The sequence below is a fragment of the Scleropages formosus genome, chromosome 19 (assembly GCF_900964775.1).
Source record: "Scleropages formosus chromosome 19, fSclFor1.1, whole genome shotgun sequence".
Classification (NCBI taxonomy): domain Eukaryota; kingdom Metazoa; phylum Chordata; class Actinopteri; order Osteoglossiformes; family Osteoglossidae; genus Scleropages; species Scleropages formosus.
In genome coordinates, this window is record NC_041824.1 from 3,709,471 (window position 1) to 3,736,927 (window position 27,457).

Consider the following 27,457-nt stretch of genomic DNA (forward strand, 5'->3'; position numbering starts at 1 on the left):
CACGACCTTCGCCACTTGGCTACCTGTGGCATGTTGTTCCTTGGCACGGCTATGTGGGATACGATGAGGAAAAAGGAAGCGTTGGCGCGCTCTGTCTCAATGAGGAGACTGGTTTTTAGAAAATGGGACACGAACCTAATATCTGCTGCAAGGAGCACGTTACTGACCTTGGCCAGCATGGCGAGGTGCTGGTTCTGCACGATGGCCGTCCTGTAGGTGGCGAGCCCCCCCTCCTCCAAGTTCGGGAACAGGTAGTAGAGGTGGACACTGCGGGAAGAAACACACACTCTGTAGGACAAGACAAGCATTGCTGCAACTCACCCTGCATGCAACGGCTCGGCGATTCGTTATCAGAGCCCCGGTGAACAACTCGTTTTGGAAAGAAAATACCAGCAACAGTCTTTTTGATGCAGTGATACAAAAGCGTGTCTTTTTAATATGTCTTTTACTGCTGGTGCTAAATGAGAAGGTCGGCATGATGAACATCTCACAGAAGAACACGCAGAGCGCGGCCACTACCTGCGCTCCTTTGCACATGCCGGGCTAACAAACCCCTGCCCCACCCCGCCCACCACCCCCTTGTTCTGTCACACACAGGATGAGCGCTCCCCTCAAAACAGCGAAAGAACCCCGTTCTGTCTGGGCTAATGCCTCCAGTCTATCAGGGCTGAGTGCTACGGAGACCAAGGGCAGGGTCTGACAGCGGAGGACACGACACACGAGTGGGAAAGGGCAGGTGAAATTTGAAGAGCACCCCAGCTACCCCAAATACACACTGTCTCCTGCAAGGGGCGATGGCGTGGTTCACGGGCTGAACAATACGGGATGCATTAATTCTGCTTTTCTGTCTTTTACCTTGTCATGGAACCGCCAGGCAGAGTTTACAAAACGTTTCGGAAACGGACACCCTGTTACCGCTGAAACGAGTCGGTTAGCAGACTTCTGCCTCTCTCGATTCCCTGTTAGACAGACGCCGTTTCACCGCCCACTCAAAGTAATAACGGCAGCGTGTAATTAGCGCCACGGCAAACGAACTGCCAGGAATCCGGGTCCGAGCTGCTGCGTAACCTGCGGGTCAATAACCCGACCGCTAGTCACGTGGCTAATTACAGGCTGTCACAAGCATTTCGGCTTTAGACGGGGGTACGGGTGGGGGGGGGGCGCTCTGGCTTAAATTACCTTCAAACCTCAGTGTGGGGGATGGGGGGGTGGCGGTTGTTCTCAAGTAATAGGTGGGTCTGTCAGAAAGGCCGTGATCTCACCTGGTGAGGAACTCTACGACAGCATCGCCGAGAAACTCGAGCCGCTCATTGTGATTGATCCTGCAAGGCCAGAGAGCACAGATTTAATGAGCACTCCACCCCCGATCCTCAATTTACTCCAACTAAAGTCTTCACATCCTTTCCATGCTGACAAACAGAGCGCCCACAAAAAAAAAAAAAAAAAAAAAAAAAACCTCATTTGAATTTGATATTTCTCCTGGAAAGTTGGGATGTGCTGCACTTCAGACCAGATTTATGGTTCCTTCCACAACCCCTCCCCCCTCCCCCCAGCACCACGCTGCTTCACACACCTGGAAGGAGAGGGGTCATCCTGGCCGAGGCGAGACATGATGTTGATCAATGTGTTGATACCTGCACAGTACAAACACGCAAAAGCTCATTAAACAGGAGAAGCACCACTGCTTATTCAAACCTACATGAGTAAACCAGCAGACCAGATCTGGGTCAATTGCATGTTGGGAAAACACTATTAAAAGCAAGTAAGAATAAGTGAAAACTCCTCCGAACTCCCCGTTAAAATGGTAAACTCATTGATACAACCAAAAAAAGTTGAGTTTTTTAAAGTCCAGCCGTTTATCCACCCAGATGACGCCTCCCATGCCTTTGTTTTGAATATCGCTGCTTGTTATTCCTACGGCCTCCCAGGCCAAACTCCCTGGGGTGGGGTGGGGAGTGGGCAGAAGCTGGAAGACTAGGACCAAACTGGACGTCACATCTGCAGCCTGCCGACGAAGAGGTGCTGAGGTGTGACCTCAGAGCGAGCAAAGACAGAAGCGAATCGTTCTCTGAATGCCGATGTTTCCATTGGATCTCGAGAGCAGACCACGGAAATTCGGGCTCTTGTGCTCGCGAAACCCACAGAAGGGCTGGCGGTTAAAGACGCAAGGGGCGCGGTCAAGTACTCACCCTTCTTCCTCATGTACATGTGGTGCACCTTCCTGTCCCCGTACTTGGGCTGCCGGATGCCGCAGTTGGACAACGAGTTTCGGGCGTGATCCGGGTTCATGCCGAAGTTCAGGTGATGACTCGGGTGGGTCATGGCCAGCTGCGGAAACAGAAACGCCAGGGTTCGCACACATCAAAGACACGGGAACACATGAGCGCTCAACTATAACTCGACCGGGTCTGATATTCACATTTTAATCTCACTAGAAATAAAATGCTTCTCCTGAGATAAATCCTTCTGCACTTTTTAAATTTCTAAAAACCACCAAAGGTCTTTCTGAACAAAATTTGTATAAACACTGAGAAAATATCCTTAAATGCTAAAGCCTTTTCGGTGTGTTCAACAGAACTTTTTATTTGTACCATTTGCAAAGTTAACACAACTTCATCCAGTTACACAACTAATGTACGTATTTTACTGCAATGGAGGTTGAGTGCTTCACCACACTGGCACCGACGCACCGGGGTTCAGGTACAATTTTTACGCTAAATTTTAAAAACTTCTCATACCTACAAAGAAAACACAACACTATCTGCACAGAAAAAGCAAAGTAGAAATTATATGCATTGTAACAGCATTTAATAAAATATTAATATTAAATGGCAATCCACAGGCACAGAATAACAGAAGTAAATATATTTGTTTATTTAAGTAAGAGTTGGCTGACAGAAACCTAAAAAGAACGACGCTCGCGTTTTTCAGGCAAATGGAAGCACTTTAATTCGCCTAAAAATAACATACAGTAAACATTTCTGCACCTGGAAATTAATAGAAGACAAAGACTTGAAGATCCATGGAGACCATATGCATGTCTCAAAGCTATCTGGTCCTGCAAACTCCCGGATTTTTAAACTGCTTCCAGTTTTTCAAACTGCTTCTGCATCTCCACTTTCATGCCTGCTGGGCCACAAAGCAATATCTGCTCCTTATTTTTTCCCTTTGCTTCTCAGAAATTTCTCCCTTGCATTTGCATTTACACGTTGGCACAGCGAGTAGCGCTGAGTGGTGTCACAGAACCTGGGTTCGATCCCTGCTCAGTCTGCGTGGAGTTTGCATGCTCTCCCTGTGTGTGTGTGTGTGTGTGTGGTGTGTGTTTTTCCTCTAGGTGCTCTGGTTTCCTCCCACAGTCTAAAAACATGCAGTTCAGATGAACTGTTGTTCCTTAAATTTCCCTTAGTGCGTGAGTGTGTGTCACTATCCAGCAGGGTGTACCCCCCGCAGCCAATGCTTCCGGGATCACAGTGACTCTGTTCAGGGCAAGTTATTGAAAGGGACACTAGGGGTTTAAGTACTTTCAATCAGCTCTGCATATAAATAATAGCCAAAATCACAAAAAAAAAAAAAAAAAAAAACTTAAGGACCATAAATGAATGGAAAAAAAATCATCAGCATGAAAAAATGAATAAATAAAACAATACGTCAGGTACTGAGTAACTCACTCTCACATCCATCCACAGAGCAGCACTGCAGGATTCTAATATAAGAAATAAATATTTACAAACAGCATGAGTAAGTGAGCTGGATATTAAAAAGCAGACCAGCTATTCTTGCGCTCCACATGTCTGTGCCATTCAGACATGGCCGACTTTCAGCACTGATGAAAATATGAAATTGAGCACGGCGGAATTGTACAGGTGAATTATTAAAAAGCCTTGGGGACACCGGCGCTCCCTTCTGCGAGAAAGGGATTATGGTGGGAAGTTGTGTGCTTCTGTAGGGGAGGTGTCCATCTTTCCCAGCATTCCTCACCTGATATAAAATGTGCAGAAAACGGTTTCTCCTTTGCAGAGAGGGGGCAGCAGGTGGTGATAGACCCTGCCTTCAACTAAGGACCTGGAGGACACTAACCCCAAATTACTCCAGCTGTATAAATGAGTAAATTGTTGTAAATAGCTTTGCATTTAATGTCACCTTCAGGAAAAGACTGCAAAATAAAAGTAAATCCAAATTAAAATTTACGGAGCGCACGGACGGTCAGTCTTAGAACAATGCAGAGACAGATGCCCAACAAGAGGGTAGAGATGAGAAGGGCAAGAGACTGTTAAGGGCCACTCACAGACAGGGGTCCAAATAACAAGTGAGTAGCTTGCAAACAACATCACAGCCCAGCAAGTGAGAATTTGGCACAGCAGCCTGTTTTTCCACCTTGTGACAACTGTTAGACACACAGCGATCTGCTGGATTCCTCTGTCGCAGCAACGTGATGCGTGCTTTCATCCGAGTTCGAGGGCTGAAGTTCCAGACCAGCCAAGGAGAAGGCAATCACCAGTAAGAGGTATTTGTTATCCCTCCGTTCTGCTCCACCCCTCCCACATTCACATTTATTCATTTTGCTGGTGCATTTCTCCAAAGCAACTGACAATGCTAAGCTATGCACAGTTATTTACCAATATATACAACTGGAGCAATTTTAAGGTAAGTACCTTGCTCAAGGGTACTACAGCAGTAAGTGAGATTCGAACCGGCAACCCTGGGGTCCAAGGCAGCAGTTCTAACCGCTACGTTGGCCCACCCTCCCTACCTGCAGCAGGCAGCGCTCTTTGAAGACGTAGCCAATCAGCTTGTCCAGATGCATGAGGCACTGGTGGTAGCGGATGTGATGCGTTAGCACCGGCAGCATCATGGCATGCTGAGAGTGCCGACACAGAGGGAAGGGGGGGATGGAGAGAAAGGCAGAGAGAAGAAGAAAAAGGGGAGAAAAAAAGAAGGAAAAAAAATCAATCACTACATCATTATTTATTAAGCACTGTTCTGACAGAAAGGCAGACTGAAATAATGAAAACCGAATCGGTGTATCGTAACAAAGAGAGAGAGGAAGGATCGAAAAAAATCTCGTTCTGACGCGCATCCACCTAGACTGATTTATAAAAAGGTGTGCAGTGGTGGGGGCGTTAACAGAACAACCGGCCTTCTGACACACGGCTCTCTCTTGCCTCCCTTGTCTGTTGACGCGGCCGACGTGGACGAAGAGGAAGGCAGGCAACCTTGCGAATTATTTAAATCACCTTGGGCATTTTCTCCGAACGCACCCGCTGCTATGGACACCCGTTCCGCTAAGGGTCAGCGAGGAATCAAAATTTAGATGGACGTCTTCATCTCAGGTCAACTCGGGAAGCGAGGCTGGCAGACAGGGTGGCGACGGTACGAAACTGACGTTCAGGCCCATTTATTCCTGTTATTTTGCAAGGGGCAAAAACAGGAAGCACCTTCACTGGTAAACTAAACTCAACAGTTTTCTCGACAAGAGCTTTCCTGTCGGCTCAGTTCACCTGATGTCATTAATGAAGGAATAACGGGGCGTCTTCTTCAACGGGACTTTATTCTGCTCTTCGCTAAGTACCGTATGTTAGGATTCAACAGAAGCGTGTCTTAAAACCATGAAGAGAGAATGGAAAGTAAGCTGGGAGAGAATAAAAAAAAGATTCACATATACATAGAGGCTGCCATCCTTGAGCACCAGCATCTCAGAATCCTTTGCATTACTTTCAAAGATAGGAAGACAATTGTTTTGCTGCATTGAGCTTCCTCCGCACGCGCGGCCCGCACCTGGCAGACGTCAGAGCGGATGCCCGTCTTCCAGAAGCCCTGGCTGCTCAGCTCCACGGTTACCTCTCGCCGCATGGTGTTCTTCTGCCGGATCTTCTGGAGGGCCTCCTGTAAACGCCAAATTCATCACACTCATCAGCAACGCACACACAACCAATCGCGGTGGGAGGAAGGGGTGAAAGTAAGGGCAGAGGCACGAGCTGGATTTCCCATCAGCGCTAGTTCATGACAGTAGCTCCGGTACTGACACGCAGTGCTGAGCTATTGCAGAACAGGTCTTGTCTGAAGCTGAAGCTATGATGCCACACACAGCACACTGGATGCCCTGGGTGGCACAACGGCCTGTGAAAGAAGCGAGAAGCCTCTGGCTATGAGCACCAGAAACAAGAACGGGCCTTGTTACTGGAGATCCTCGAACACAAGGTGCTGAGCTCTCCATTTCATCCAGGCATCAAACAAAACGGGGGAACAAGAAAAGTCAGACGAAGGACGGCCGGGGTGGGGAACGGCGTGGACCTCGAGCTCATACCGGGCACTTACAAGGAGAGAGGCCGGTTGCTTGCCCCTTCGCCCCCCCCGTTTCAGAAAGGGGATCGATCCTGCAACGCTTACATCAAACATGGCAATTCCAACACAGAGCTTGAGACGCACGGTGTAGAGAAAAAATTAAAAAAATAAAAAAACAAAGGCATGAATAAATAATGGCATTCTACTTTGAACTGCTCTTCAAAGAGAATGGGCTGTGTGTGGCCTTCGAGGAGGAGATGACGGGGTGTGCGCAATATCACAGAGCTCGTACCCGCGCCCCGGCGTCCGCCGCAGCCCCATGAGGTTGGGCACCGGCTCTCCCGGACCTCTATCCCACGCAGGCGCTATCAAAGGCTCAATGGGGTTAAACCACCAGCCTCAGGCATGTTCCCAAACTCAAAGTAAAAAATACACTATCAATAATGAACAATAACGAAGAGCATCAATAATAAAAACCAACTCAGCCTTTTCCCGTTTGAAGGGCATCACTTTGGGCATCGCCTCCGTCAGTCTCGTCTTCTTCCTCTCAGAAAACACACACAAACAAACCCATGCAGCACAATGTCTGCATTCCACACACTCGGTGCGTACTGCCTCCCCCACACACACAGACCCCATGCTCCGCACAGATCTCTTTTTGACGGATAGTGCCCCCCCCCCCAAGAATGTCAGCAACAGCAACTCCAAGGGTGCTGGTGCTGATGAACCGGTCCGTCTGAACCCAGCAGCAGTCACAACTGAGTACGGCTTGGGGCACCAGGGTAAAATACTCAGAGGATTTTAAAAACATGGAGCAACTGCAGGGGTGGACAGAGAGCAGCGCTTTATTGCAATATCCACCTCTTCTTTACCCTCACAGACCAACATGGCAAAGACCACGGCCAACAGCCTGCTGAGGCACACCCCTGTTCGAAAGGTCACTGTGCCACCTTATCCTCAAACTACGACACCTCTGCTCCACAAACACTTCTGCAGAGCCTCATCATAAACTAAGAAGAAACGTTTCAAGTAAGATACATTTTCTGCATCACCGACCTCTCGCTGGGCGAGCTTCTGCTTGTCCACTTGCTTCACCTTGGGACTGTTGGCCAGAAGGTGGCGCAGTTTCACGTAACTTTTCCACAACTTCTGGTACCTGCGATGAGAAGCCAGTCGGGATGGTCTGAATGAGATGGCTGTGCAAATGAAAACATTTACTCTGTCCCCAGCTTTTCTCATTCTCACTCAATAGAGTAAGAGGGGCCAAACAAGTATAAAAGGTAATAAAAGGCTAGACTGCAAGCCACGACCTCGTCAATTCTGGCGCCTCTACACAACATGCCACACCAGAGACGGCACTGCGGTAAGTCTCAGCAATCTCCTCATTCAGAAATTTAATTTAGAATGACTTAACTGTTTGGATACTTCAGCGGAGAAGGTGAGAAACATAAATTAGATTTTAAAACCAACAGCAGAAAACTTCACACTCCTGCAACATCTCCTCTCCAGCACTTAAGTGTTTTTTTTTATTAAATAAAACATTCATATTTTCCTCTAAAATTTCAGAGCATGTTTTCAATTATGACTGGAGGCTTTGTAAAACCAAAGAGAAGGAGCAATTAAGGACTTAATATCGGAACATCATTAGAGGGAAATAGAGAGAGGGCTTAGTATCCTGCTTATCGGCTTAGCGCCATCTCCCTACGTCTTACCACCGCAGCCTGGGAGGAGTTCCAGGCCCATTTGGCTGACCTTTCCACGGCTTTGCATGCAGTCCCAGGGTGGCTTCTTAAAAAAGTTCTTCGTTTTCATATTTCCCGTCTGGCATGCCCACCCCCTTCCACCCACCGTTTGGCTAAAAGGGAAGGACTTCCAACCACGCAAGGCCCTTTTCATTCGACTCTTCTCCCACTCGGGCTAAGCGATTGCCCTGCTCTATCAGAGAGGTGTTTAATGTATGCGCATGAATCCGTTCCTCTACCTCACTCCCTCCAGCCCCACCAGCACCGATGCAATTAAGACCTGGCCCTTTCCGCCTGCATAATTACTTCAATTAAAGTTTCTCGCGTCTGGCTGACTTAGCTCAACTGGTCGTTAGCGGCGTCCCAAACCAGCCATAAATTTCCCACTTGCCGTTCTGAAGGCCCGACACCTCGGGAGGGACAAGGTTGTAAAAATAGGGTCAATAAAAAGAACAGAGAGGTGTGAGAAGGGGATCCGTTACTCAGTAGTCAACAAGCCTTTGAGCATTTCGATAAAAATGCCTCTTATCTTTATACCACGTTCTCAATAATCCTGCCATTCCCTGTGTTTCCTCCATCGACAGTTACAGGCCACACACACACACACACACACACACACACACACACACACACACAATGAAAAGTCAATTTAGTATCTTCTCTGAAAATGTCAACACACATGTTGGACGGTATAAGGGGTTTTCTGGCCCTGGCGATCTTAAAGACATGAAGGATAGACCCAAAGGTACCGACGTGATCTTGTGTCAATGTCCTTACTGGGGGTCTCCTGCGTAGCTCAGTTGGGCTGGCCGGATCCCGAAATGCACTATGATAGGGAATGTGATGACGTCGGGGTTGAACTGCTCCCGGTCCAGCTGGTCTATCCGTACCGAGCTTGGTTTCTACAAACAAAACATGGATTGTTTTCCCAAATTTGACCACCTTCTGCTTAAAGTATCATAAACAAATTCACAAATGTTAAACACATACAGTACAGATAGCATAACAAGTAGATGTCTGCAATGACACAAAACCACCTGGGTAGATATGCCAGTGGAGCTGGAGCTACGGAGCTGCCTACCATGCCAGGATTGGTGACGATCATGCCCTTGCACTCCTCGGCGTACTTCTGCCACTCCAGTTCTTCCCACTGCAGCATGTCAGCGATCTCCTCTGCAGGCACCAGTGGCTTGTTGCTCCGCAACAGGTACAGCAAGACCTGGTGCATGGAAAGGACTTCCTTTCCACCATCTGCAGAAAACACACAGTTGAATGCATTTCGTTGTAAGAACTCTGCATTGACTTTTACATAACAAATGATTCATGGCCTGACCCCAGTAGAACTTGGAAAGACAAGGAAGCAGTCATTTGACACTTTTTTAAACTAAAATTTTAAGGTAACATTTTAAAAGGCAAAGTGCGAACCTCCCCACGAATACCATTACAGGAGCACTTTCCATACAGACACAGACTTAGACACACAAATGCAAACATTTAAAATTACCTCTCAGTTTCATAACTATCAACAGCATCACTGAAATAAACAAAAACAACACCTGCAATCTGTATTTAAGGCTAATAAAAAAATAATACAAATTGTAAGTTGCTTAACACCTCAAGTTGCTGGGAGAGAAAGTGCCCATTTGCTTTATCGTTATTCCTTTGTTATAACTTTCCCATTTAATGGTGATCAGCGTGGCCACAAGAGGGGGACAAGGAGCTCAGCAAACCTAGAACGAGACTCACCAGGCAGTAATCTGACAAAACGAGGCATGAAGTGGAACCTCTGGCAGCCAGGGGACTCGCCGTCCATCTCGGGTCCTAAAAAGACAGAATTTGACAAAAGCAGCCCTCGGCACTGCCGCGACACGAAGACAGTTGGGCATTACAATGCAGACAGGTACACACAGATGAATGTGCTGGAGCATCACAATAATCTTAACTATAAAGCTACCATCGTGATCTCAGACGCACATATGTATCTGAGAGGCGCGATTAAAAGTTGCTGCACTATTTCTGCTTTACCAGTGAGGTTCCAGTCATACAGCTCCAAGATGTCCCTGAACAGGTAGGAGGCGAAGAGCTCGAGTCCTCTCACGCAGTAATTCTGAAAAGGAAACACGGTGGACAGGAGTGAGGGGCTCCAGGTACCTCGGCGGCGAGCGATCATAACTGGTCACCGGAAAAGTAGTGTTTCTGTGCTGGGGTCACTCTGAGGTACCCCTGAGCATGCTACTTCAGGTAAAATTGAGGCAAAAACACCCGTGGAACACGCAGAAGACTGCGCATTAAAGTTTAGGAGCAGGCCACGTAATTGGAAGAAGCATGGCCACCGTAAAGAACTGCCCAGAGTTTAATCATAAAACGGAAGGTGCAAGCAGGTAGTGCTGATGCCTTACAGTTGTGGGGCTGTGGGTTTGAACATGGGCTCAAACACAATTCAGTCTACATGGAGTTTGTATGTTCTCCCCATGTACACGTGGGTTTCCTACCGCTGTCCAAAGACGTGGTGAGCTAGTGCCTAACTGGGTGTCTGCGTTAAAGCTGCTGCCTTTAGACACAAAGGTCATAGATTTAATTCCCATCTCCAGCTATAGTACCCTTGAGCAAGGTACTTAACCTAAAATTACTGCAGTAAAATTACCCAACTGTATATATGGGTAAATAATTGCAAGTAGCTTAACAATGTAAGTCAGCTTTGGAGAAAAGTGTCATATAAATGAATAAATGTAAATGTGTATCTGACACGGGGGGCACGGTGGCGCAGTGGGTTGGACCGGGTCCTGCTCTCTGGTGGGTCTGGAGTTCGAGTCCCACTTGGGGTGCCTTGCGACGGAGTGGCGTCCTGTCCTGGGTGTGTCCCCTCCCCCTCCAGCCATGCGCCCCGAGTTGCCAGGTTAGGCTCCGGTTCCCCGTGACCCTGTATGGGACAAGCGGTTCAGAAAGTGTGTGTGTGTGTGTGTGTGTGTGTGTGTGTGTGTGTGTATCTAACACTAAGTCACCTTGGACCACTTGCTAGTTAATAGTCAATGTGCACCACTGTAAAGAAGCACTAAATGACATACACACACACATTTTCAGAACCGCTTGTCCCATACGAGGTCACGGGGGAACCACCCCTAAATGACATAAAACTATTTAAAAATGTGTGACAGTGACCTGAATGCCAAAAGGTCTTACTTGGAGACAGGTTACTTGACACACAATGTTATGGCTCATGCGTTTACCCTCCAGGTTCCACAGGCCAAGGCACAGGAAGGAGGGGGCAAGAAGGGGCGCTATGTGGTCATTTACTTATAGAACATCTTGTTCATGTAATCGTCTCAATAAGCAAAAGAAGTGACGTGGTGGACGAGCTCACAACGATTAAACTCAAAAAGAACGGCATTACAGTGGTGGGCTGTAATTGCCGTATAAAGGGATGAAGAAAGACTTTGGGGGTGGTGCGGGGGGGTGCAAGTCAGAAAGCCACTGACCTCTGGAGTCATTTCTTCAATGAAGTGGATGGTGTAATCTATGTTGAAGCGGATCACCCGGCACAATGGAATCTGTGTCGATAAAAAAGATAAACGCAAAAACAGGAGACGCCCACTCATTATCGCAACCGGCCTGCTGCGCAGAGGTTAAAACATTTCAGGCAAACTCATTAAAAGCCAATCTCCTTAAGCAGAAAGGAAAGAGGTGGCTGAGAGAAAAAGAGAAAGAAAATGGGGGGGGAGGGAAAAAAAGAAAAACATCTTTCACGAAGAGCTTTGCAACATTAAGTGACTCCAATCTCTTTAAATGGATAAGCCGCCGTCTTCCTTATTTAATCTTCCCGTTACATGCTCTTTGTAGTCTCGCTGCCCGCGAGTCCGTTTTCGGGGATTAACCCTCCTCTCCGGCATCCGGCTAACGGCGCTAATGCGGGCCGCACGTTCGCCGGCATTTCCGTCCCCGTAATCCCCCCGCCGTCCCGCTGTAATTTATGCGCGCGGCTCTGCGGGCGCCCGAATCATCCTCCCGTAATCTAAACTAATCCGGACGGAATTCTTTCCGAGTGAAAATATTGACTAAACACGTGCAATTTGAAATCCTCCATCCTCCGTTAACTTCCAAGTGCGGATCGGTCAGGCATTGACTCGCATTGATTTCCTGTCAGCCTCCTCCACTTGTAGCTCAGAACGCCCCAAGGCCTATTCTCTGGAAAGAGGCTTTCAACTTCATGCTTCTGTAATATTTGACAGTAACCGATAGGATTTCAAAAGGAGGCGAGCGGCCCACAAAGGCAAGGTCAGACCAAAAAAAAAAAAAAAAAGTCTGACAAAGTTTGCCTGGGCTACTCACAAAGGAGGCAACTAGATAGAAAGGCACATCCCGGAGCTAGCGTGACGGCAATTACCGTAAAATACTGATGTACTTACCGAGTGGTCTTCGGAAAATTGCTTGAAGGGACTGACTGGGAATATATATATATATAGACAAATGCTCCTCTACTTACGATGGTTCAACTTACGATTTTTCGAAATTACGATGACACGATAGCAATACGCATTCGATAGAATCCATACTTCGAATTTTGAATTTCGATGTGTTCCCATGCTTGCAATATGTGGTACAATACTCTCCTCCAGTGCTGGGCAGTGGCAGTGAGCCACATCACCCGCTCAACCACGCAAGCAGTCTCTGTAGCAATCACACCAACGAGTGTAAACAACCGCAAGTGTAACAACTGATACTGTGTTGAAAGTGTTTTTTTTTTTTTTTTTTTTTTTGTGTTTTCACATCCCATCATTTATAAACGCCCATGTGTGTCTCCTGCTTAAATCTGCCAGCTGTAGGGTATGATAAGTGTTCTGAGTACGGTTAAGGTAAGCGAGGATGTTCGGTAGGTGCAGTACTGTATTTTTTTCAACTTATGATTTTTCCACTTGTGTTGGGTTTACCCCTCCGCGAACCGCCACCTTACCGAAGTGGAGGGGTTTGAGTGCCTGAATGATCTCAGGAGCTATGTTGCCTGGGGCTATATGCACTGGTAGGGTCTCCCAAGGCAAACAGGTCCTGGGTGACAGACGAGAACAAAGCGCGGTTCAAAATCCCCTTATGACTATTAAATCAAGGATCTCATTCACCCCCCCCGGTATGGGGTCACCGGGGCCCCACCCTGGAGCCAGGCCTGGGGCGGGGGCTCGCATGTGAGCGCCTGGTGGCCAGATCTATGCCCACGGGGCCTGGCCGGGCTTAGCCCGAAGCCAAGACATGGAGCCGCTCTTCGGTGGGCTCACCACCTGCCGGAGAGGACATAAGGGGCCGGTGCGTTGTGATTTGGGCAGCGGTCGGGGCCGAGTGCCCGGTCGACCCAAACCTCGGACGCCAACTCTGGCTTTTGGGACTTGGAATGTCACCTCACTGGCGGGAAAGGAGCCTGAACTAGTGCAGGAGGTTGAGAGATACCGTCTAGATATAGTCGGGCTCACTTCCACTCACAGCTTGGGTTCTGGAACCACTCTTCTCGACCAAGGGTGGACTCTCCACTATTCTGGCGTTGCCCAGAGTGAGAGACGGCGGGTGGGTGTGGGCTTATTAATAGCCCCCCAGTTCAGCCGCCGTGTGTTGGAGTCTACCCCGGTGAACGGTATCTCACTGTCGTTTGTGCTTACGCGCCTAGCGGCAGTGTAGAGTACCGGGCCTTTTTAGAGTCCCTGGGGGGCGTGCTGGAAAGCGCTCCCACTGGGGACTCTGTCGTTCTACTGGGGGACTTTAACACCCACGTGGGCAGCGACAGTGACACCTGAAGGGGTGTGATTGGGAGGAACGGCCTCCCTGATCTGAACCCGAGTGGTGAGTTGTTACTGGATTTCTGTGCTAGTCACGGTTTGTCCATAACAAACACCTTGTTCATGCATAAGGGTGTCCATCAGTGCACTTGGCACCAGGACACCCTAGGTAGGAGGTCGATGATCGACTTTGTAGTCGTTTCTTCTGATCTTCGGCCATATGTCTTGGACACTCGGGTGAAGAGAGGGGCTGAGCTGTCAACTGATCACCACCTGGTGGTGAGTTGGATTCGATGGCTGGGGAAAAAGCTTGATAGACCTGGCATGCCCAAACACATAGTGAGGGTCTGTTGGGAACGTTTGGCGGAGGCCCCTGTCAGAGAGGTCTTCAACTCCCACCTCCAACAGAGCTTCAACCAGGTCCCGAGGGAGACTGGGGACATTGAGTCCGAATGGACTATGTTCCACACCTCCATTGTCGGGGCGGCGGTTCAGAGCTGCGGCCGTAAAGTCTCCGGCGCCTGTCGCGGCGGCAATCCCCAAACACGGTGGTGGACACCGGGGGTAAGGGATGCCGTCAAGCTGAAGGAGGAGTTCTATCGGGCCTGGCTGGCTCATGGGACTCCTGAAGCAACTGATGGGTACCGGCAGGCCAGACAGAGTGCGGCTCTGGCAGTCGCCGCGGCAAAAACTCGGGCCTGGGAGGAGTTCGGTGAGGCCATGGAGGAAGACTTTCGGTCGGCCTCAAAGAGATTCTGGCAAACCGTCCGGCGACTCAGAGGGGGGAAGCAGTGTTCCGCCAACACTGTTTACAGTGGAAGTGGTGTGCTGCTGACCTCAACTGAGGATGTCCTTGGGCGATGGAAGGAGTACTTTGAGGATCTCCTCAATCCCTCCGACACGCCTTCCGTAGAGGAAGCTGAGGCCGGGGACTCGGAGGGGGACTCGTCCATTACCCTGGCTGAAGTTGCTGAGGTAGTCAAAAAAACTCCTCGGTGGCAAGGCTCCGGGGGTGGATGAGATCCGCCCCGAGTTTCTCAAGTCTCTGGATGTTGTGGGGCTGTCTTGGCTGACACGCCCCTGCAGCATCGCATGGAGTTCGGGGATGGTGCCTCTGGACTGGCAGACCGGGGTGGTGGTCCCTCCTTTTAAGAAGGGGGACCGGAGATTTTGTGCCAACTATAGGGGGATCCAACTCCTTAGCCTCCCTGGGAAAGTCTATGCCAGGGTACTGGAGAGGAGAATCCAACCGATAGTCGAACCTCGGATCCAGGAGGAGCAATGAGGTTTTCGCCCTGGCCGTGGAACACTGGACCAGCTCTATACCCTCACTAGGGTATTGGAGGGTTCATGGGAGTTTGCCCAACCAGTCCATATGTGTTTTGTGGACCTGGAGAAGGCATTCGACCGTGTCCCTCGTGGCATCCTGTGGGGGGGTACTTCGGGATTATGGGGTTCGGGGCTCGTTGCTACGGACTGTTCGTTCCCTGTATGACCGGAGCAGGAGCTTGGTTCGCGTTGCCGGCAGTAAGTCAGACCTGTTCCCGGTGCATGTTGGACTCCGCCAGGGCTGCCCTTTGTCACCGATTCTGCTCATTATCTTTATGGACAGAATTTCTAGGCGCAGCCAGGGAACGGAGGGTGTCTGTTTTAGTGGCCGCAGGATCTCGTCTCTGCTTTTTGCGGACGATGTGGTCCTGTTGGCTTCATCGAATCAAGACTTACAGCGTGCACTGGAGAGGTTTGCAGCCGAGTGCGAAGTGGCGGGGATGAGAATCAGCACCTCCAAATCCGAGACCATGGTCTTCAGTCGGAAAAAGGTGGATTGCCCCCTCCGGGTTAGGGGGAAGCTCCTCCCTCAAGTGGAGGAGTTTAAGTATCTCGGGGTCTTGTTCACGAGTGAGGGAAAAATGGAGCGGCAGGTTGACGGACGGATCGGTGCGGCGTCCGCAGTAATGCGGTCATTGTACCGGTCTATTGTGGTGAAGAAGGAGCTGAATCGTAAGGCGAAGCTCTCAATTTACCGGTCGATCTACGTTCCTACCCTCACCTATGATCATGAACTCTGGATCATGACCGAAAGAATGAGATCGCGGATACAAGCGGCAGAAATGAGTTTCCTCCACAGAGTGGCTGGGCGCACCCTTAGGGATAGGGTGAGGAGCTCAGTCACCCGGGAGGAGCTCGGAGTAGAGCCGCTGCTCCTCCGCATCGAGAGGAGCCAGTTGCGGTGGCTCGGGCATCGGTTCCGGATGCCTCCTGGACGCCTCCCTGGGGAGGTGTTCCGGGCATGTCCCACTGGGAGGAGGCCTCGGGGCAGACCCAGGACACGTTGGAGAGACTATGTCTCCCAGCTGGCCTGGGAACGCCTTGGGGTTCCCCCAGAGGAGCTGGAGGAGGTTTGCGGGGAGAAGGAAGTCTGGGGGGCTCTGCTTAGACTACTGCCCCCGCGACCCGGTCCCGGATAAGCGGAGGAAGATGGATAGATGGATGGTGTTGGGTTTATCGGAATGTAACCCCATCTTTAGCTGAGGAGCATCTGTACTTATCCATACATACAGACACACGGATAGAAGGACATTAAATAGACATACACTCATTCATACAGGAACATATAAATCAGGGTACACGTACAGTACATGTTGCTAGTGTAGTGGTTAGAGCTGCTGCCTTTAGACCCAAAGACTGCAAGTTCAAATCCCAGCTTGAAGAAGGCCCTTACCCTAAATTGCTACAGTAAAATTAACCAGCTGTATAAATGGGTAAGTAATTGTAAGTAGCTTAACCCTCTAAGTTGCTTTGGAGAAAAGTGTCAAATAAATGTAAAAGTGTAAGACCACTTGCTGGAAACTACCCCCCCAAAGATATCTGGTTTAAAAAGTTTCTGCAAGAAATGAACTAACATCTCAAGTGTTCTGCAGCAGCTCCCAGAGATGTAGGACAACTGTGTGATGCTTCGGTTTGACTTTTCTGTTCAGCACTTCCCACATGAGTTGCCCTGGTGTTGTCACACTTTTCACTGGTACTGACCATGTGTCTACAAAATATACACAGGTGACGTAGGTTCTACGTACACACACACACACACACACACACACACCAGTGACTGACATTAGACACGTACATTATTGAGAGGTGTGTGAGAAAAGAGGGAGAAGCCCTCGAAGAGGTATTCGTGGTCGTCGTACTCGATCACTGTCGGCCTGTCCGTCTACAAAACAAAACACCACAAAAAATCAGCTCCGAGTCACAACATATCGACGGATGGCTGTGTGCCGCACCAGAATGCGCTGTATGAAACTGCGAGACATACTAGGAAATTGGTAGGTGGAGAGACCGTGATTCTGTAGTGAAAGAGCTTCCCGGCGTTGTTACTCATTGGACGACACTTCTTGATGGGCTGCATCAATACATAGACAGACAACAATCAATCACTTTTCCAAACTGCGTTCCCATAGCAATGATTTCTAGATGGTTAAGGACTGATTTCTGGCCCATGGCACAGCAACCTCCTAACCTTACTCAATATTAGTATTCAGAGCAGATGTACACTAAGATTATTGATATTTCCGAAAACCAAACAAAGCACAACTTTGTATAAACAGAAAGATAAATCCTAGAAGCTTGGGGATCTGGTGCAGGAAACAGAATACACTGGCTCCTCAGCCTACACACACAGCTGGGACCTGACTGGTTCATAATTCCAAAGTCACTTTTGCCACTAAGCCGCAACTAATAAAAGTTACACAATACGCACGACTCCATTTATTCGTGTGTTACGTTTCATAAAAACTGTAATCTATAATTAAAAAAAAAAAAAAAAAACACTCTAACATCTCCATCCTTCAGTCCATTATCAATAGCCCCCGTTCAGGGATGGCGCGGTCTGTTCCAGAGGGACTGGCACGGAGCAGGGTACATCCTGGACATGGTACATGTCCACTGCAGCATTACATTCACAATAAAAGATAAATAATAGAGACATTCCAAGTAGCTGGGTAAAGTTATGTAAAATCCTGAATACTGCAACAATAAATATACTTTGTAAGACTTTTCATTCTAACGTTACAATTAACTTTGAGCGACATTTACACTACAACTCATTTAAAATTAGAACAAAAAACTCTCTCTCCACAAACCCCATAAATACTGATAAATTCATCCCACAAAAACATGCAGCATTTGTCATGTTACTGATGTCAAGAACTCAGGAACACCGAAGCTGAGCGGTAAACACTGTAACAGTGAGCTCAGCGAACATGGTCCCAAACTCCAGCTCTGTTTCTACACAGTTTGAGTGAATTTTACTGTCAAATTCTAGCTATATGTGGCGCAGGTCAATCTGGTGTATAAACAGACAATTTTAGAAAAAAAGCTAAGAATTGGGAAAAATATCTTTTAAATTTTGTGACTCAAATGTTTGTAACACAAGGAGCCAGAATATGTTCCCAAAAACGCATTGTTAATATGGGCTACAAAAGTGTGAAAACATCAAATAAATAAATAAAGTGTATGGAATGAGAATGCAGAGCACCTCCTCTCCAGGGTAAATGCTGTGTCGAATCCCAGTGCGCCTGGCCTTCGCACTGCACTTGCACAGGGGTCCATCGTTCATCTACAGGAATCGGGAAATGGTAAAAACACAAATGCACCACTGTCCAGGAGCCAAAGGTCACAAACCAAGAGCCCAATGTCAACATAACACTTGTTAAGCCATTCTAAATGCAACTTCTCTCATAATTTTCTGCCAATTCAGTCATGGCCATTAGACTCACACCTCCTCCGCTGTCAGTGCTGGGAGCCACCTGCTTTTTCCGCTCGGCAGGGAAAAGCCCAGCAATACGCCCCACTCCAAAGGCTGAATGGTAGGTAATCCCTGAGCCTCCGTGCTATACAAAGTCAATGTGGAACAGCGGGGACTCCGACCCGGGGCCCTGCCGCGGGGTGCAGTGATCTATTGCACCAATGCACCGCTGGAGAGCCGAAAACAAGAAACGGAAGACACTCGCTGGACAAAAATGGCATTAGTGCAGAACCAACCTGCCCGGGGTCGTTGTACCACAGCTCCTCATGTAGGCGATCTGGGTGGGCCTTCTTCCGTTTGATCTCAGCAATGACGTCAAAGGTCTCTGAGTCAGAACTGCTGGAGCAGCTGCTGGCCTCGTCGGACTCACAGTCAGACTCACTGGAGCTTTCATCTGGGAATGGGGGGGGCACAGTGAAAGGCTGCAGTGATAGTGCGACGATGAAGGATGGCATCGGCACTTCCACACCTGCACCGTACTCACGGTTTTACTTCGCAATTGTATTAATTATTGACTTGTACAGAGCAATGTCAGTTGAACCCTTTCCTCTGAGAATCTGAACCAACAATCTTACCAGGGTCTTCATCGAGTTTGGTCCGCGGTGGTTCCCACTGGGGCTTGGCAGCCTTGGCACGCTCTTGCCTGCGGACCAGTTCCTCTTCGTAGCGCTCGTACAGGTCCCTCAGCTTGCTGGTACCTACCACAGTGGAGTCACCCTGGTTGAAGAGAGACCAAAAGAAGCACCCCTCATGCTCTCTGTCCTAGTTTGTAGCACTGCAAATGCAGTAATGATCAATTATTGCTGAAGGAGGAAGGGAAACCAGGAGCAAGAATACAGGTTCAGAAGTACAACGTTTGAGAAGCACGGCTTCTCGAAGGGGATGGCCTGAGTTATACAGAAAGCCTCCTACCACTTGGTCCATGGGGTCGTTGGAGTAGTAGTTTTCCGCATGGGTGCAGCGGATCCAGGCCGGCTTCAGCAGCTCCTCGTCCTCCCGCTCCTCCTCAGGTTTGTCGGGGGCCCCGTCCTCCACTTCGCGACTCTTTGCTGAGGTGTGGCTCCGCTCCCGGCCGACTCCTGCTCCCGCATCCGGCCGCCTCTCCCGCTCCTCCTCCCACCGGAGCCGCTTCCTGTCCCGGCTGGTCGATCGGCTGCAGGAGAACGGAACCAATCACAATGAAGTGTGAGGGTGATAGAACTTATAACACTATATGACAGAGTTCAGAGAAACACCCTTCATCATGAACAGCCCAGAGCCCATGTTTCATATTTTAGGAGGACAATTTAGGAGGCTCCTCTTTCCAGCTGAGTTTTATTTCGAATTAGACACTTACTGCGAACACACAAGATGAAAAATCATTCACATCAGCGTTTGTAAAAAAAAAAAAAAAAAAAGCTGTGTGCCTCCACGGCAACACATTAAAGAGTCAGAACAACTCAGCTCTACTTTGACCTGGGTCAGCCTGAACGCTGCTGTGCAAAATACAACACTGAAAGTTAGCTGAAGGATGCTACACATGGCTGTTAGAAGAAGAAAAATAAGAAATTAAAACCATGATGTTGAGGAAAAAAAATTCTGAAAACTAAGTCTCACCTCCTGGGTCTCTTCCTGTACTGTCTGTCAAGAGATGGAGACCTGCGACTCTCCCTGTGCCGATGCCTCTCCCTGGGTGTGACATGTAACACCGTCAGTCTGATTCAATACTGGTGCTTTGTAACAATGGCCACTCCAACGCGAAAATGCAAACCTCAAAATTGGCTGAAAAAAGTTAATAATTAAAATATAAATTACTTTAGGAAAAAAAACAATACCGCACAGCCACAAACTTTTCCTGCAGTGCAAAGCAACCGGTATGATAAGATGCAAGAGCCAGATGGGCACGACAGGATATGGAGGCAAACCCACAAATACTGATGCTAAACAACACGAACTATGATTGCTATTTAGCAGAAGCTTTCAGATATTTCATACAAGTGCTACACATTGCATCACCAATTTCACCACTGGGACCTAAATTCGGAATAATTTAAGAGTCCATGGCGAACACATCAGACCTCACATACTCATGATGCACAACGTGTTCCAGTTAGAAAAAGTCTGTGGGGTCGGACAGAGACACAGTGCAGGTACCTGCTGCGATCCCGACTGCGGTGGCGTGGCGGTGTCCTGCCCCGGTCGTAGTCAGAGCGGTGACGTCCTCCTTCTAGTCTGCGCCTGTCTGGGCTGCGCCCCCGGTCCACCTTGTGCCGCTCCCCGTGGCTGCCGTAGCCCCTGTGTCGGTGGTCTTCGTGCCGTCGGCTCCTCTCGGGTGACCTGGGTATTGCTGGGGGCTTTTCCGTCTTATACTGGCCTGCATGCCGGAAACTGTCCCCAACAAAGGAACCCGAGCCTTGGCTATAGGCAGGGTTGAAGCCTGGTGGGAGGAATGGGGGCTGGCCATAGCCCATTGAGTAGGGTGGTTGGCAGCTCATGGGCTGGGGCACTGGGGGTGGGGCAGGGGGGTGTGGGAGGGGTGGTGGGGGCCCTGGTGGCATCATGTAGTGGTAGGCATTTGGAGCGGAGGCCACCGAGCCGGCAGCGTTGGGGAGAGGGGGCGGGGGAAAGTTAGGTGGCTCTGGAAAGCCCTGCCTCACGGGAGGGTTTGGAAAGGGGGGTCGGCAAGGGGGGCACTGGTTGAGGGGATTCAGACCTTGCGAAGGCACCGGCAGCGGGTAAGGCATGAAGTCGGAGCGGGGCGTCGGGTAGCCTTGAGTAGGGTAACCCGGGCACGGCGCTGGCGCCTCGTAATGATAGGGAGGCAAGGGAGGGTGGGGGGCGTGAGGCGGGGGAGGCCTCAAGCTTGGGGCTCGATAGTTCTGGGCGGTCACATGCTGTGCAGGGGGGGCTCTCCCTCTGGGACAGCCACGACCCGGGTGGTAAGACATGATGTCCTTTGGCCAAGAAAGCAGAAAAAGAGCATTAGACACAGTCCCCTGGTGCGTGACTCAGTATTTACTAGTAGGTCACAGGTTCGAATCCCGCCTCAAACTCCTCTAGTACCCTCTTCAGCAAGGTACTTACCATAAATTACTCCAGTACATACCCACCCAGCAGTATGGGGAAATAACTGTAAGTAGCTTAACATTGTAAATTGCTCTGGAGATAAAGTGTGAGATAAATGAATAAATCTGTGCACATCAATATTTGTACCACACAGTGACAGTCTTTAATTCTTATTATTTACTCACTGTCGCTCGGTGAGTGAGTCACTCATTGAAATAGCAATACTAATATGGTGGCTACACAGACAGATTCCACAAAAAAAGCAACAGCCAGGTTATAAAATCTAGAGAAAGGAGACACGTCGAACTTAAAATTATGGCATTAGAGCAATAAGGAGGTGGCGAGCTGCTCATATGAAAAGGCTGAGATAGGAGACTCCAGCTGAGGTACTCGGTAGTCACTTACCTTTCGGAACGTTCAACAAGGAACAACTGCGGAGACACGCAAATAAAATACAGCTGAAGCAAACAGAACAGGGAGCAAATAAAAATCATTTAAAACTATGCACCAAAAAAAAAAGTGTTCGACGAGAACTACTCAAGTTCGTCTCGTTTCGCTAGGAAATCGTCTGTCTAACGTGATAGAATCGGAAGGTGCCGCTATGTTTCTACCCGGAACATAGAGAACGACGAACGTGTTTCCGGAGAAATTCAACTAGCCAATGAAAGAACAGAATTCTTGCAGCAAACCGTAAAACGCTCCCCGACAACAAAGCTTCTGCGATCAGTTCCGGAGGGTCGCGATATGAAGCGGCAGTAATGCGCAGTAAACTAAGACCAACAAACATTTTAGGACACTTCCATAAGAATAAACATTTCTTTCCTCTCTTACATTCAGAAAGTGTAAGTGTCATTTTAATTTTGGGGAAAAATTTCAAGCCCGTCTTTTTTAACAGCATGAAATGACCAATTATTTTTATAAGAAGAAGAAGAAGGTATTAATCATTTACCAACAGGAACGTATTTATACATTTTTGATCAAATACATTCATTCATTTAGTTTGCACTTTTCTCCAAAGTGACTTACAGTATGATGTTGAGCTATTATAATTATTTATCTTTTCCGCTTTGGATCCAAAGCAAAGGTAACAGGTCTAACCATTACACTACCAGCTGCCACAAACAAACATGTAAATAAATTTTTATAGGAAAGCAGACTGTATATTACTCGGTATTTAGTTGTTTTTGTCTTGCTGGAAACTTTGATGCGGTGACTGGTCGATTTCACCGAAATGCTCTGCAGTTTTACAAAAATGTGCTGATTTGTGTGATAATAAGCGATGGCAGCACAGCTGATTTATATAAGCAGAAAGACATTATGGCTTTGAATAACTGCCATAGATGAAGTTGTGGTATGAATAATTTCACAGAAAGTTACTCTTAGAGGATTAAAATAGTTCTTTGCAACAAATCACCGCCCTTGCATTATCTAAGGGTTTAATTTAATTCCAGGGTGCCAAGAATTCATGGTTAGATCATTCCATTGATTTAACAAGTACATTCACAGAGACCCATAGCCTCTTCCCATCTATTTGAGCCCAACAGTTTTTTTTTTTTTTTTTTTTAAAAAAAAAAACACTTGGTATTTCTTAACTACAAACTGCGATGTGGTCCCCGAATCCATTTAATGCTTTAATGGTGGCCATGAGGTTTCTAGTTCAAGTCCCAGGGTGAGCTCTGCTCTTAACCAGACCCAACACTGAAAGGGATCATCCATAGGAGTTCTGAGTTGCTTTCAGAATTTTTTTTTTTTTTTAAATCTGTGTATAAAAAGCATCTTTTAGTTAGCTGGGAAGTAGACAGATTGCTCAAAGTTGGCAACATTTCAGAAGAATATATGTTGAACTAAATTATATCACACACTCTGGCTTTACTCCAGGATGTGAAAGAAGGAAAAAAAAAAAAAACTCCATAATGAATCTTTATCTTTAAAGCTCCATTTAAACCTCAGCCCCATTCAAATTAGCGCTAGATTAATGCAAAACGGTTATTATTTATGGAAGGAAACATTTCTTCCATACATGAATGTTTAACGCCAAGGCTACATAGAACAGATGTTTTCAGTTCTGACATTAAAGCCTAATATGAGCCACATCTGGTCTTCACATTTCCAGTGTGAAAAAACAATGTATCTTGAGTGTCTTCAGTCAGAACCAGGAGAAAAATTCTGGGAAAGTGGCGAAAAGGGGGAACTGAGTCCATTGTCACATTCCTGAAGAGTCCATAATTAGATACAAAATGAGAAGGAAATCGTAGGGAAGGAAATCACTGCTCATGACAAATCACTGCCTTTGCACTAATAGCCTGATTCATTTCCAGGGTGAGAGGCGTTTGTCATTTTCAAGTCATGACTGATGATGGAGCATCAGGACAGAGTGCCCATTATAACCTTGATCCAGTGTGTGTGAACCACTAGAGGGAAGCAGAACCTCAGAGAACAGCAGCACACTTGCCAGTGCAGTCATTTACTTTCTCTACCTTCCAGTCCGATGCGATGATTCCGAGTAAACGGCAAGAATCCTCTTTGTAATAGAGCTTACGCATCCATCCGTCTTCCTCATCGATCTGCATTATCAAAAGCGCCTTTAAATAGATGCGACGTGCAGGTGAGCGCTGGACGCATCAGTGTGGGGTAACAGCAGAGCTCTCCGCGTAAACAGGCATCAATCGATCACAGATGAGGCCAGGAGACGAATGAGGAAACCCGTTCATTTAACAGCTCTCCAGGATCATCAGTTCTTGTGTCTTTCAGTGTGATCATCGCCCACCGATTACCACTCCAGAATACAGAAAACACCGTAAGAGAATGACAGACTACATAATAGGCCCCAAGGTTGACAGCCGGGTTCCTTACTGTCATTTTCCAGCTCGCTTACTGTCCATATCTGTTTTTGTCACTTTCATCCTCTTGTACAGTACATAGACATACATTATATGTATTTAAAAAAAAATATATATATATACACACACACATTTTCAGAACCGTTTGTCCCATACAGGGTCGCGGGGAACCGGAGCCTACCCGGTAACACAGGGCGTAAGGCTGGAGGGGGAGGGGACACACCCAGGACGGGACGCCAGTCCATCACAAGGCACCCCAAGCGGGACTCGAACCCCAGACCCACCGGAGAGCAGGACTGCGGTCCAACCCACTGCGCCACTGCACCCCCTATTAATATATATATATGTGTTTTTTAATTTATACATATGTGTATGGTATATATATATATATATATATATATATATATATATATATATGCATATGTATATTATATATACATATGATTTTTTAAAAAAAAAATTCTATATATGTGTATGGTATATATATGCATATATATATGTGTGTGTGTGTGTGTGTGTGTGTGTGTGTGTGTGTGTGTGTGTGTGTATGCATGGTATATGTATTAAAGCAAGTAGTGCTGCTGTCTCACAGCACCTGGGTGGTGCGAGAGAGGATATGGGTTCAATCCCCACTCAGTCTGTGTGGGTTTCCTCCTGGTGCTCTGGTTTCCTCACACAGTCCGAAGATATGCTGTTCAGGTGGATTAGTGACTCCTAGTGTGCGAGGGACACAGAGAGTGGGTTTCACTGATGTATGGGTGGAATAACTCATTGTAAGCAGTGTATCTAGCAGTGTAAGTTACCCTCCTGGGTGAATGAGGTGTGGGCTGGTAACACTACATAGTGCTCATTTGGAGTTGCTTTGGAGAAAAGTGTCTGCTAAGGAAATAAATGTACATGTCAATTATTTGTCACATCAGTGGCACCACCCAAGTTTCTCCGTGAGAAACATCGTATGTCTTGGTCGCTCCCCTCCATCCCCAGCCCCACATGTCAGAATGGAGTAAAGTAATGAAGAGAGCCCATCTCAGGACCCTGGTAGTGCAGTGGTTAGAGCTGCTCCCTTTGGACCCAAAGGTTGCACATTCAATTGTTGACTCTAGTACCCTTAAGCAAGGTATTCACTCTAAACTGCCCCAGTAAAAATTACCCAGCTGTATGAAGGGATGAATAACTATAAGCACCTTGACATTGTAAGTCACTTTGGAGAAAAGTGTCAGATCAGTTTAAATGTGTAACATCGCAGTACTTCCCATTGAAAGTTTGTGCATTTTAATAATCATAATGGAATTTTTAAAACTAAAATAATTTATTCAAGTTGTTAATTTAGGAATGATGGAGGTCAGTGTTGGAGCACCGCAACCACCCTGAGATACAGAATCCAGTATTTTAATCAATTAACTGGAAGGCACTAAGCGGTTTGGTGCGTTCATGCGCTGGGGGCAAGTATCGAACTATGAACTTTGTTGGATGTAAAGCTGAATTAAATCAGAAGGTGTTTTGTGGGCTGTAGGACTTCACATTTGCGGAGGCTTGAGGGAGATGTACAGGTTATGAATTTTTATGACCTTTGCGGGGAGCTTCGGCTCTCCTGCTCATCAGACACCATGTTCACGATGTGTGGGACCCATGGGCGGTACAAGGTGCAAACACAGTGCAGGGCGTCTTGCCGTGTTGTGGACCTGGGGGTCCTGGGAGGGCTAAGTGAACAATATAATGAGGATAAAGCAAGATCAGATGGATTTAACTCCCAAAGCACCAGGACCACACATCTACAGCAGTCATGGACTCAAATTACATTAGTGGGACTCTGACCCCTGAATAGATATATTATACAGGATATTCTGGCAAAGCAAAAATAGTGGTCAACAAAACTGCAGCAACGTAATAAAGCTGCAAGAAATTTCTACTGCCGTACAGCAAAATCAATACTTCGTTTGAGATTCGTGTGAGACGAAAGATTCCTATGAGATTTTTTAGTTTAAGTCCCTCAAAGATGGTTTTAATTCCCCAAATGCTGACATCACCTATTTTACTTTACCTTAAATGAATAACCGCTGCTGGTTTATTTATTCCAAAGGTGCTTTTTCAGCCTGTACTTCCCAGTCGATGAGTGTTACTGTCCCTCCTTACTGTCCCCACCTTAATTCTGTCCTAAGATTCAACTTCCATAATCCAGTTTGAATGACAGGGCTCTTTGAAAAGAGACTTCCACCTAAGGCAGGTAAATTAGACTTTCATTGTGTGCGTCAGACAGGCACAATTACCCTGTGTGTCTCCGTCACCGTTCTTCCGTCTCTCACCAGGCTGACTCCTTGACTGAAAAAAATGGCACACGTCACGTCAAGTCTGATGTACAGTGTACCGTCTCACGATCACACTGATGAAGATGAATGTTCTGCTTTCCGCCTCTTGAATCTAATAGGCTTTAAATGTTGCATCACGTATCTCGAGGGATGTACCTTCAAAAACAAGTAAATCTGTGTGGAGTTTGCATGTTGTCCCCGTGTCTGTGTGGGTTTCCTCTGGGTGCTCTGGTTTCCTCCCACAGTCCAAAGACATGCTGTTCAGGTTCCCCCATAGTGTGTGAGTGACACAGAGTGAGTGTGTTCCACTGATGTATGGATGAATGACCCAGTGTAAGTAGTGTATCTAGCAGTGTAAGTCACTGCGGTGAATAAGGTGTGGGGGCTGGTAGCACTACATAGAGTTCTTTGGAAGTCGCTTTGGAGAAAAGCGTCTGATAAATAAAATAGTGTGAGTAACTGTCCACCCTCAGCCCCACATGTTGCTCATGAAAACGACCCTGCAAACCCTCAGCTGCACTCCCACCGTTTGGTGATTTAGTACTCAGAGAAGTGCTGCATCTGTTTATTCATTGATTTATGTATTTTCCTGGTCAACACTAAACTGATTTATACCAGTTTTTAAAAGTATTATTATTATTATTATTATTATTATTATTAACAGCAACATCAAAAATAATAA

The 27,457-nt window shown here is 47.5% G+C and overlaps 1 protein-coding gene across 1 annotated transcript in view; it reads right to left on the reverse strand.

The window, feature by feature from the left end:
* Window positions 1–22,227, reverse strand: part of drosha (drosha ribonuclease III) — a 54,091-nt gene extending 31,864 nt beyond the window's left edge. The window contains exons 1-21 of the mRNA XM_018741015.2: window positions 22,035–22,227; window positions 20,718–21,517; window positions 20,181–20,252; window positions 19,497–19,737; window positions 19,160–19,301; window positions 18,821–18,978; window positions 18,315–18,395; window positions 17,094–17,180; window positions 16,905–16,991; window positions 11,501–11,572; window positions 10,050–10,131; window positions 9,771–9,845; window positions 9,106–9,275; window positions 8,802–8,926; window positions 7,339–7,438; window positions 5,776–5,883; window positions 4,751–4,858; window positions 2,190–2,328; window positions 1,574–1,634; window positions 1,263–1,322; window positions 168–267 (exon numbers count right to left, since the gene is read on the reverse strand). Coding sequence (XP_018596531.2) covers window positions 168–267; window positions 1,263–1,322; window positions 1,574–1,634; window positions 2,190–2,328; window positions 4,751–4,858; window positions 5,776–5,883; window positions 7,339–7,438; window positions 8,802–8,926; window positions 9,106–9,275; window positions 9,771–9,845; window positions 10,050–10,131; window positions 11,501–11,572; window positions 16,905–16,991; window positions 17,094–17,180; window positions 18,315–18,395; window positions 18,821–18,978; window positions 19,160–19,301; window positions 19,497–19,737; window positions 20,181–20,252; window positions 20,718–21,511 — 2,862 coding nt within the window. The 5' untranslated portion in view covers window positions 21,512–21,517; window positions 22,035–22,227. The remainder of the gene's footprint in view (window positions 1–167; window positions 268–1,262; window positions 1,323–1,573; window positions 1,635–2,189; window positions 2,329–4,750; window positions 4,859–5,775; window positions 5,884–7,338; window positions 7,439–8,801; window positions 8,927–9,105; window positions 9,276–9,770; window positions 9,846–10,049; window positions 10,132–11,500; window positions 11,573–16,904; window positions 16,992–17,093; window positions 17,181–18,314; window positions 18,396–18,820; window positions 18,979–19,159; window positions 19,302–19,496; window positions 19,738–20,180; window positions 20,253–20,717; window positions 21,518–22,034) is intronic.
* Window positions 22,228–27,457: the final 5,230 nt, after the last annotated feature.